This window comes from Opisthocomus hoazin, unplaced genomic scaffold (genome assembly GCF_030867145.1).
Source record: "Opisthocomus hoazin isolate bOpiHoa1 unplaced genomic scaffold, bOpiHoa1.hap1 HAP1_SCAFFOLD_90, whole genome shotgun sequence".
Lineage (NCBI taxonomy): Eukaryota > Metazoa > Chordata > Aves > Opisthocomiformes > Opisthocomidae > Opisthocomus > Opisthocomus hoazin.
This window is the reverse complement of record NW_027448793.1, coordinates 23,601-35,073: the sequence shown is the minus strand read 5'-3', so window position 1 is coordinate 35,073 and position 11,473 is coordinate 23,601. Positions and strand designations below refer to the sequence as shown.

Below are 11,473 nucleotides of genomic sequence, written 5' to 3'. Positions count from 1 at the left end.
GACGAGGTTAAAACGCAACTCCCGTTGTCGAAAACGCGACCGAGGGCCTTTTGTTCACAGCATGAAATGAGCTGAACTCGGCAAAGCGGCCGCGGATACAAAGAGTCCTTTGGTGTCAGGGAGGGAGGAAAAAATCTCAGAGGAGAAACCAAGAGTCGGGGAAACAAAAGTCCATGTGTCAGTCAGATGTCCTGGGTGAAGCAACCTTAATGATTTAATACCTTAAAAAACAGATCTTCAAGAAACCCTCCCAACCCCAGACCTACAAGATCAGCAAAACCCTGGAAACCAGCCACAGGGACGAGTCCTGATCTTGTCACTAGCCAGAAATGGTGGGGGTTGGGGGGGGCGGGAAGAAAGAAGGAGGATGGGGGGACGTGGGGTACAGCAGGTCCGAGGGGTGCAGCTCACGCTTGGTCAGCCACCACGACCACGGGGGCTACCAGGTGCTGCCCAGCAGCCACCGCCTTGACCAGGTTGCACTTCTGCCGCTGCTTGGCCACCAGCTTGGACTCAGGAGGGGGTAGAGCTGCATGGCCCATGAGGTAGCACTGATGGTGACGGGCCGTGCTTCCTCCTCCGCCTCCTCTTCCTCATCCTTGTCGCACCATGTCAGCTGGCGGTTGACGGCGACGGCCTCTGCGGCGAAGGAGGTGAGCTCTTTGGCACTGCTCTTCCTGCAGGGAGAAAGCAGCTCAGGGTGGGATGCGGGGGGCTGGAGGGAGGTTGGGGGGCAAATATCGGGGTGTCCCCTCACGCGCATGCCACGCCAGATGGGTCAGGCACCAAAAACACGGCTCCAGCCCGAATCACGTGCAGCAACAGCTGCCCAGATGGCGAGAGCTGCAGCCACGCAGAGCTGAGAGCAGCTCACTGGGGAGAGGAGCCAGGATTTGGGGGGCTGGAATGTGTCCCCCACCCCCACCCCAGGGCCACCCACGCTCACCTCTGCAAGATGATGGGGGTCAGCAGGGTGTTATCCAGGGCACACTGCAACGAAACGCAGCCAGGTCAGAGCTGAGGACCCTGCAATGGGGTGTCCCCCCACCCCGGCATTGGGGAGTGGAGGGGGCGGGGGGGCAGCAGCACTCACCCCCTGCACCCAGGGGTGCTCCAGGACCTGGGCCGCACTGAGCCGCTTCTTGGCATCTGTCACCAGCAGCCTGGAAATGAGATCTTTGGCCCCAGAGGAGATGTGCGCCCAGTCCTTGTCGGGAAACTCGTACTTCCCTTCCTGGATGCTCTCCAAGAGCATCACCTGGGTGGGGGGGTAAATAAAAAAGCGGCTGAGCTGGGAGGGGTGCTGCCAAACCAGCGGCGGGTTTCGGCACTGCCGGGGTCTGCCACGCACCTCGCAGGTGTAGCACGACTTGCCGCTGTCCCAGTCGCAGTCGGAGCCGCAGCGGCCCACGAAGGGGGGGTACCCGCTCAGCATGAAGTACAGGAGGACGCCCAGGCTCCACAGGTCGCAGCGCTTGTCGTAGGTGGGCGTCTCCTCGTAACCGTATAAAGTTTCCACCACCTCCGGGGCCATGTACTCGGGGGTGCCGCACTGCGGGGAGAGGCGGGGGTGAGCCCCAAAGGACAGGGGAGCGATGGGGCAGAGCTGAGAGGCAGGGGGGGGGGTGTCTGCCAGAACTAAGGGGCTACCCCCTCCAAAATGAGGGTGCAGACACGGCCGCTTCCCGGGTTTGGTCCTGGCAGGGCAGATCATCCCAGCCAGGTTTCCCATCGCCACGCGGGGGATGTCACAGCCCTGCCACCCCGAAAAAAATAAAACCCTAAAGGGGTGCAACACCCCCCCGGACTGCCCCCCAGCACTGCCGCCACCGGGCCGGCTCAGCGGGGCAGCGTCTGTTCCATCACCCGGGACATGGCGGGCAGGCGGCGGGGACGGAGCCGGCTCTGCCTGTTCCCCTGCCTGACGCGGGCAGGGCCGCCGCAGCGGGCGCCGGATCCGGTGCCGGAGGAGTTAACGCTGGCGCGAGGCGAGAGCCAGCGGTCCCGTTCCCCCATGGTTCCCCCACGGCTGCCGGGGCTCTGGGGCTTTCCAGCGCACGTGACCCGACCCGCAGCCCGCACCGCCTCGTGACCAGGGGAGAGCAGAGCTGCAGCCAGCAGATAATCACCCCGTAACATAACGAGAGGCCTCCAAACGAGACGCCTCGCCGGCCTCGGCAGCTGATGCCACCGCAAGAAGAAGAAAAGCACCCACGCAAGCCCAACCCGCAGCAACCCTGCATGGGCTTCCACCCGGCAGGGACCACAGCACCCACCCCCCTCTGCCCCCGCTGCTGAGAACGGGAAACTCGGGACACCTCAGAAATTCAGGTCCTCCCCCTGGGGGAGGGGAAACGCGGAGGAACAAGGGGGGGGGGGGGGTGTTTTGGCCCCCCCTCTGCTGTTGGGCACCCCGCGTGGGCCAGGGTCTGCCCCCCCCCAGCACGTGAGCACCCTGGAAACACCGTGAGCACCCCGAAAACAGCGGGGCACAGGGCAACACCTGCATGGGGGGGGGCCCTGCTGCTGGTGATAAGGGGAGCAGGGCTTTCTGCAGGGGGGGGCAGGCTTGGTATGTGCCCCCCCCCAAATGTGAGACAGCTCCTTGCAACGCAGGGGCACCCCAGAAGCTTTCAGGGTGCCCACCCTGCAGGGGCTGCACCGCACGCAAGCAGCCCCAGCCCCCTCTCACCCACAACCGGAGTGGGGGGGATCACGGTGGCCCCCCCAGCCCCTCGCCTGACCCACTTCTCCCCGAAAGCGCAGCCTCTGCGCAGCTGCCTCCGCTGGGGCCGGCTGTTGCTAAGGCTCACGGCAGCCCGGGCTCTGCGCCAGCCCCCCCTGCGCTGCCTGGCCCCCCCGCGTTACAGAACCGCATCTCGCCCGCCGCCGCCGAGGGGGGTCCCGCAGCGACGGGAGCGACGAGCAGCGGGGGGCTGCACGCAGCCCCAAAGCCTGGGGGGGCCCCTCCATGGACATTCCCCCCTCCATGGACGTTCCACAACACCCACCCCTCCCCCAGGACCCCCCCCATCGACATTATACCCCCCCTGCCCCATGGTCTGCACGCTTACCGGCGAGAGCAGCTCCGGGGTGGAAATGGGGGAGCAATTCCCCTTCAGTTTGATGCCACTTGCCAGGCCGAAGTCACAGATCTTCACCGGGGAGACCTGGGGAGGGGGGGAGCAGCGGTGAGTGACCCCCCCCAGCAGCCCCCAGGTACCCTCAGCCCCGCGTTCGCGCCCCAGCTGCCGCAGCAGCATCCCCCGCGGGGAACCAGGGCCCCCCCAGCCCCAGCACCACCCGCTGCTCCCCGCTCACCTGGTCCAGGCGCTCGCACAGAATATTTCCCGGTTTTAGATCCCTGTGAGCAATTCCTGGGAGGGGGGAGAAGAGGCGATGAGTGGAAAAGCCTGCCCCCCCCCCCCCCCCCCCCCCCAAGATTTCCACAGCAGAAGGTCTGGGGGCGGCGCAGGGACCTCTCCCTCCCCACCCCAAATCACCGCCCGCGTCATGGCGAAGGGCACAAATTGCTGCTGGCCCAGAGTCCCGGCCAAACCGGAGGAGCAGACTCCGCACCGCGACAACACGACGCAGCCGGGCCTGACCCTGCGCGCCCGCGGCCGGCACCGGCCCCTGCTCCCCGGGCAGGAGGGGGGGGCAGCACCCCCCGGCTGGGGGGGGCACGGCTGCACCCCAGGGTGGCTCGGCTCACCTTTGCTGTGCAAAAAGTGCAGGGCGCTGGCGATGTCCCGCACCACCGTGCTGGCCTCCAGCTCGTTCAAGCGGCTTCTCTGTTGGATGTGGGTCAGGATGGAGCCTGCGGCCGGGCGAGAGCGGAGTGGGGGCTCGTGGGTGTTGGGGGGGCTCCTGCCGCCCCCGCTCCCCCCGGCCCGGCACCGCACTCACCTCCCCTCATCTTCTCAAGCACCAGGTAAAACCTCTCCTCCTCCTCGAAGAACTCAATCAGCTGCAGGATGTTCCTGCGGGGACAGCGGCGTCAGCCTGGCATCCCCCCAAAAAGATCGCGGGGTCCCCCCCTCCCCGCAGCCCCCCACCCCACACGGCTCCCCGGGGCAGGGCCAACGGAGGAGAAAATCGGGTTTCCAGCGACTGAAACCACGCGGCTGGGGCCCCCGGCCACATTCCAGTGGGGAGAGGGGCTTCCAGCGCCGGGCCCCGCTCCCTAATTGCTCGCAGACCCTCCTGGCTCGCTCGCCCCGCTCCAGAAACAGCCCCGCTCAGCAGCTCTCCGCGGCGGGACGGCGAACGCCGCGGCGGCAGCTCGGCTCGCCCCTCGGCACCGCTCCAACTCGGCCGTCGTGGCCCCGTCGTCATGGCAAGCGGCTCCACGTCGCCTCGGGATGCTCCCGGCGAGGCCACGCGGAGGGAGAGCCTCGCAGGAGGGCGGCCTGCCTGCCGCCCATGGGTGTCTCGAGCGTCAGCCCGGTCTCAGCCCGCGCCCTGTGCCCACGGTGGGGGATGGGGACGGCGGCTGCCCTGCGGTACCTGTGTCCCTGGCACAGATTCAGCATCGCCACCTCCCGTAAGACCCCGCTGCAGACGTCGCCCTGGCGCTTCTCGATGATCTGCAAGGCAAAGCGGGCGAGACTCAGGGAGAGGCACCGCTGCTGGGGAGGGACCGGGGCTGGCAGCCACCGCGCCCCAACCCACCCTGCGCTGGGGACCCCCGGGGCCGGGCAGAGGCAGGCGGGGGGTGCCCGAAGGGGTTAAGGCAGCAGAACAGGCTGTTCCCGGCAGCGGGGCCAAGCCGCTCCCTCCCGGGGCCCGCAGCCAAGGCGAGCTCTGCGGCCGAGCCCCGGCGCAGCCGCCCCGGCAGCGGAGCACGGCCCTTCACCCCGCCGGGCGCTGGCACAGCGGGTGCCTGGTGGACGTGCCATGGGGTGAGCAGGGGGTCTCCACCCACGGGGGAGAGCTGGGTGGTCTCACTGACCCCCAGCCCTTCGGGGCACACTGAACACCCAACCACCATGCAGCCCTCCCCCTGCCTCAGTTTCCCTCCTTGGGCACCCAAAAGCACCCCGGGGCAACAGGGGAAGCCAAGTGTCCCTTGCGTTTGGACACAGGGCCTGTCCCAGCCCCCCCACGCCGTGACTGGGAGCCTGTGGGGTGCAGGGATGCGGCACCACCATCCCCGACCCCAAAGCAGCTGGCTCATCCCCTGACCCCTCTATTGTTCACAGGGGCACGAAGACCTCCCTGGGGCGAGCGGGGGCTGGCCACCCTGCCGCACCACATGCCCCTGCTTGCCCCAAGTCCCTAGACGCGGCGCAAGCGTTAATTTAATCTCGTGTCTGCCCTAATTTACAGGGATAGGAGCGTGGCTAAGGGGGTTGACCAAGGTCCTGCAGCTGGGCGGTGGCAGAGGACAGCGTGCCACCTGCGTGGCCTGGCCCTGCCCCGCTCCTGCCCCTCTCCATCCCCTCTACCCCGTGAAACCGTCGTCCTGTGCCAGCTCCGCACAGCCAGGAGAGCCAGGAGCCCAGGATGTGGAGGGCAGAAGGGGAAACTGAGACAGGGGGTGGGCAGGAGCCGGCTCTGCAGCCCCAAGCCGCAGAGCTTTACCTTCACTGCGTACTCCTTGTTGGTGACGAGGTTAACGCAGGACTGGACTCTGCCTTGGGCCCCTTCTCCCAGCACCTCGTCGTGCAGCCAGTAAACATCTGGCAGGAGAGAGGGCGCCTGAGCTGCCGGCCCCACCGCGGCACGGGACACCACGGCTGTCCCCGAGCCTGGGGACACCAGGAGGGCCCCAGCCCTGCCGCAGCCCGGGGGGGGACCCCTGGGGTCCCTGGGCAGCCCCGCTCACCTTCGAACCTGCCGGAGAAGCTGTCGGTGGCTCTGCAGTGCTGCTTCTTGTTCCTTTTCTTGGTGCTGGGGATGTCGATGGGCTGACTCAAAGGCACATCTGCACCGGAGCAAAGCCACTGGCCTGAGTCACCCCCAGCCACCCTGCGCTCCCCCCAGCATCGCCAACCCTGGGGCAGCCCCTCAACGCCTTCGGGGGAATGCAGAGGGCCGACATCCCGAGGTCCAGGGCACTCGAAGACGGGCTCCAGGTCAAACGCCAGCTCGAAGGGGTTTTGTTCCTGCAAGGGCCAAGAACATGAGTGAGACGGCAGCTGCTGGACCAGCCGCCGCCGCCCGCCCGGTCCAGGCACGCCGCTGGCCTTGGCACACGCTCTGCTCGTGCAGGGCACCGGCTCACGGCACTGCTGCCAGAGGGATGCAGCAGAGCCGGAGGAAGAGGAGGAGGAGGAGGAGGAGGAGGAAGGGTTTGACCACGTCTCCTGCCGGGGATGTTGCCGCGGGGTCATGCCTCTGCGCCAGCAGCCCCAGGCCGGCACGCGGGCGATGATGAGAGGGACTGGGGCTGCGCGTACCAACCCAGCCCCGAATATCCACCCTGACCTGAACTACAGCGAGGGGGGGAGGACGAAGAGCCACAGGGCAGGACGGGCTCCGGAGCCACCGCACCGCGTCCTCCCGCCTCCCCGCAAGGTCACGGGGGGCCGGAGCCCACTCAGCGCCGCTCCGGTGAGCGCCGTGCCCGTGGCTGCGTGATGCCTGTGACCTGGCAGGATCGGGCCCCGCTCCCAACCCTCCCTGCACCCCGCATGGGTGATGGGTGTGGGAACCACTGCCTCCCCCACCCCAAACCCAGCGCCTCCGCCCCCAGCACCCCAAAGGGGACATGGGGAACTTCAGCCCCCCCCGAGCCACCCCACCGCGGGACGGGGCAGTGCCGGGGGCACCCGGCCGCGAGGCGAAAGGGCCCCGTCCTCCGCGGGGTTACGAAATCTGTTTGGGTGGAGGCAGCAGCTCCCGGCGGCGTTCCCCAACCCGCCCCGGTGCCCCGGTGCCCGGGCCGGCTGCCAGCCCCAGCGCGGCGCGGGAGCAGCCAGCCCCGGCCACCGCCGCCAGAAACAGCCCGAGAGCGCCTGTTTGCTGCCGGGGCGGCTCTCGAGGGGCCGGGGGTTCCCCATCGCGGTGCGGGGATGCCACGAGCATCTCCCCCCAACCAAGCACCACTCCTGATGCCTGAAAACGCTCCTGCGCAGCGTTTGGCCAGATTTCCCCCCCCACCCCCCTAAAAAAAGACAGTATCAGGGTTTGCGGAGTGCGGTGTCACCCTCCAGCCCCCCCCAAGGCCCCCATGTCATGGCGGGGATGAGCGGCTCGGGCCCAAGTCCCTGCACCGCGGGCAGGATGAGGCCTCCCGGGGGGGGCACCAGGGGTGTACACGGGGGACAGGGGGCCCTGCCCGCTGCCGCAGCACCGGCGCACAAAAGGTTTGGGGGATGGGACACACAGGGCAGACGCTGAGCGGCGGCTCCGGCAGCGCATCCGAGGTGTCCCCCGTGTCCCCCCCGTCCTGGTCCCCAACCACCCGGGGGGTGGGGGAACGTAGGGGGGGATGGAGGGGGGGATGGAGGGGGGGGCCCAAACCCCAGCCAGAAGTCCTCAGAGCAGGATTAGGTGTCAGCTAAAATAAGCCGGGCAGGTTTCGGGTGAGGTCCCAGCATCCCTCGCAGCCCCGGGAGCCAAACTAAACAAAGCTCCCACGAAGGTGCCCGGCTGACGAGAGCGTTTGGGGGACCCAGACCCCCCCCTCGCACCCCCCTCGCGTGACAGCGGCCGGGAGGCACGGGGGTCCTGGTGCCCTGGCTACAGACCCCCTGCCAGGATCTGGCCCTCGCACAACAGGTCCCAGGCTGGGCCCGGCAGCCCCCCACCCCCTGCTCGCAGACGTGCAGCCCACCCGCTGACCCACCCCACGGGGGACACCCGTGGGAGCTGCAGCGGGGTGAGCAAAGCCTTGCTGTGGGGGGGGGGGGTGTGTGTGGGGTGTCTGACCCCCCCTCGGGGAGCACCCCGACCACCGGGGCGGCGGGACATGGGGGTCCTGCGGCCCGGGTTGGGTGGCATCACCCTGGGCGCTCCCCTCTCTCCTCGGGGGGGGGGGGGAAGGGGGAGGTCGCTGATGTGTGTCCGTGCCCCCCCCCCCACTCCGGGCAGGGGATCCAACCGCCGCAGACCCGCACCCCAACCCCGCACCCTCCCATGCCCCCCCGGAGCACCCCAACCCCCTACCCCCCCCCGGAGCATCACGGGGGCGGGGAGCACCCCCTTACCTTGAAGGAGCGGTGGAAACCGGGGATCTCAGATTCCTTCTGCACCATCTTGCTGCGGGCGGGGGGAAGGGAGAAACAAGGGAGGGGTGCGGGGTAGGAAAAAGCCCAACCAACCAACCAACAAAAACAGGAAAATAAACCGGGAGGGGGGGGAGGGATGCGGAGGGGCGGGCAGAGCCATCGGGAGGGGGCCGAGGGTAGGCCGAGACCTGTGGAGAGAGGAGACCGGGGGGGGCGGGTGTCAGGGGGCTGTGGCCCGCACGGGGCCCGCACGGAGCCCTCCTGGTCCCAAAACCCCCCCGGCGCTCACCGGCCCCGCAGAGCCGCCGCTGCCGGGGGTACCGCAGCCCGCTCCGCTCCGCATCGCTCCGCACCGCCGGGAGGGGACGTGCCCCCGCCCCCCCCCCGCAGCTTTATGGCGGCGGCTCCGCCCCCCCGCCCCGCCCCTGCTGTGTGACACCGCCCCCCCGCGGGGACACACCCCCACCCCACCCCCCACGCTGCGCCCAGGGGCGGGGACCCCCACAGCCCCCCCCGGCTGCACCGGGCGGGGTGCGGGGAGCCCCACAGACACCCCCCGGGTTCCCCCCCCCCACAGCCCATACATGTCACGAGCGGGGCGGTGCTCAGCCGCGAGGCCTGCGCGCGGCAGGGGGTCACAGCACAGCCCCCCCCACCCCGGCCCCACCCCGGCTGGGTGGCACCGTGGGAGCCTGTCACGGCGCGGGTGTCCCCCCCTCCCCTCCCCCCACCCCACGTATCGCTTGACGCCGACCCGGGCTCAGAACGCACGCGCCGAGCGGCGGCGCCTCGGCCAATGGCTGCGCATGACGTCACCGCCTGCACCGCCTATTGGCTGCTCGCCCCCTCCCGAGCCGCCATCGCCCCGCCCCCCCATGCCCCGCCCCTCCCGGGCACCGCGTCACGCTCCGCCCCCCTCCCCGCAGTTCGGGTGTGCCCCCCCCCCCAAAGTGCCGGTGGGGCCAGAGCGGGGGGGTCGGGACCCCCCAAGCCCCCCCAAATCCCGCCCCCCTCGCAGCCGGGGCAATCAGCGCCCTGCTCTACATTAGCGCTGCTAACGAGGGCGCCCCAATTAGCGACACTCCTGCTAATGCACCCCAGGATGCCATTGGCCTTCTTGGCAGCCAGGGCACGCTGCTGGCTCATGGTCAGCCTGTCGTCCACCAGGACACCCAGGTCCCTCTCCGCAGAGCTGCTCTCCAGCAGGGCCGCCCCAGCCTGTACTGGTGCCTGGGGTTGTTCCTCCCCAGGGGCAGGACCCTGCATTTGCCTTTGTTGAACCTCATCAGGTTCCTCTCTGCCCACCTCTCCAGCCTGTCCAGGTCTCGCTGAATGGCAGCACAGCCTGCTGGTGTACCCACCACTCCTCCCAGTTTGGTGTCATCAGCAAACTTGCTGAGGGTACACTCTAACTCTTCATCCGGGTCACTGATGAAGAAGTTAAACAAGGCTGGGCCCAGTACTGACCCCTGGGGCACACCGCTAGTTACCGGCCTCCAACCAGACTCAGCACCGCTGATGACAACCCCCTGAACTCTGCCATTCAGCCAGTTCTCAATCCACCTCACCGACCACTCGTCCAGCCCACACTGCCTGAGCTTCCCTAGGAGGATGTGATGGGAGACCGTGTCGAAAGCCTTGCTGAAGTCGAGGCAGACAACACCCACGGCTCTCCCCTCCTCTACCCAGCCAGTCGTGCCATCGTAGAAAGCTCCCTGCACGCTCCTGGCCTGTCTGCACACTCACTGCACGCTTAATGCACACTTACCGCGTGCTCCTTGCATGGTCACTGCTCACGCTCCACGCTCACGACTTGCTCCCTGTGCACGCCTGGCCTCTCTGCACACTCCCTGCACGCTCCCTGCACACTCAACTGAACCACGGAACCACGGAATGTTTGGGGGTTGCCACGGCGCTCTGTGAGTCACGGAATCACGGAATGTTCGGGGTTGGAAGGGACCTCTGTGGGTCACGGAATCACGGAATGTTTGGGGGTTGGAAGGGACCTCTGTGGGTCACGGAATCACGGAATGTTCGGGGTTGGAAGGGACCTCTGTGGGTCATCTAGTCCAACCCCCTGCCCAAGCAGGGTCACCCAGAGCAAGCTGCTCAGCATCACGTCCAGGCGGGTCTGGAATATCTCCAGAGAAGGAGACTCCACAGCCTCCCTGGGCAGCCTGGGCCAGGGCTCTGTCACCCTCAGAGGCAAGAAGTTCTTCCTCGTGTTCAGCTGGAGCTTCCTCTGCTCCAGTTTGTGCCCGTTGCCCCTTGTCCTATCGCTGGGCACCACTGAACGGAGTTGGGCCCTGTCCTCCTGACCCCCACCCTGCAGATATTTAGAGGCATTTCTAAGGTCCCCTCTCAGCCTTCTCTTCTCCAGGCTGAACAAGCCCAGCTCCCTCAGCCTTTCCTCGTAGGAGAGATGCTGCAGTCCCCTCATCATCCTCCTAACCCTCCTCTGGACTCTCTCCAGTAGCTCCTCATCTTTCTTGAACTGGGGAGCCCAGAACTGAACAGAGCACTCCAGATGAGGCCTAACTAGGGTGTAGAGGGGAAGGAGAACCTCCCTTGACCTGCTGGCCACACTCCTGCTGATGCACCCCAGGATGCCATTGGCCTTCTTGGCAGCCAGGGCACGCTGCTGGCTCATGGTCAGCCTGTCGTCCACCAAGACACCCAGGTCCCTCTCCGCAGAGCTGCTCTCCAGCAGGGCCGCCCCAGCCTGTACTGGTGCCTGGGGGAGTTTCACAAAACAAGACAGAATGTCTACAACAGAAAGGAAGACCAAAAAGTGAATGTCAAAAAGTGAAAAACCGACAGAGATTAAAGAAACAAAGGAAAAATATAGAACAATACAAGTAAGTACTAAGGAATGACACAAAACTCTTGAAGAAAACCAGATTTGAAATCCTCACACTTCACACAAACATTAAAATAAGGAAGGAGATTAAGGAAGTAAAGGGCAAAACTTATAACCCATGGCAGCAAAGTAAATCCGCTGCAGAAACGCAATGTAGAAAGCAAGGGCACTCTGGAAACCCTTCGACTTAGAAAGAAAACTTAACTAGGGAGGAAGATTAAGGAAGTGAAGGCAAAACCTAAAAACCTGAGGGCAGCACACTAAAACAGACATAGAAAGACAATGCAAAAATCTAGAGACCTAAAGCAAAACAAGCACTACCTACAAATATAGGCAATGATTTCAAAAACTTAGCCTTCAATAAGATCTCAGTAGGGAGGAGGATGAAGGAAGTGAAGGGACAAACGAAACAAAAGAGTGGCAGCAAACTAAAATG

General features: G+C 66.3%; 1 protein-coding gene across 1 annotated transcript; it reads right to left on the bottom strand.

The window, feature by feature from the left end:
- Positions 1–338: 338 nt before the first annotated feature.
- Positions 339–8,204, bottom strand: LOC142359392 (MAP kinase-interacting serine/threonine-protein kinase 2-like). The gene is given in 14 exon segments (XM_075412013.1): positions 339–526; positions 529–677; positions 947–990; positions 1,094–1,258; positions 1,352–1,552; positions 3,075–3,170; positions 3,322–3,377; positions 3,716–3,820; positions 3,910–3,983; positions 4,510–4,589; positions 5,587–5,684; positions 5,831–5,978; positions 6,072–6,110; positions 8,157–8,204. Coding segments are annotated over 14 exon segments (1,422 nt in total). The 3' UTR covers positions 339–407.
- Between the last annotated feature and the right edge of the window lie 3,269 nt (positions 8,205–11,473).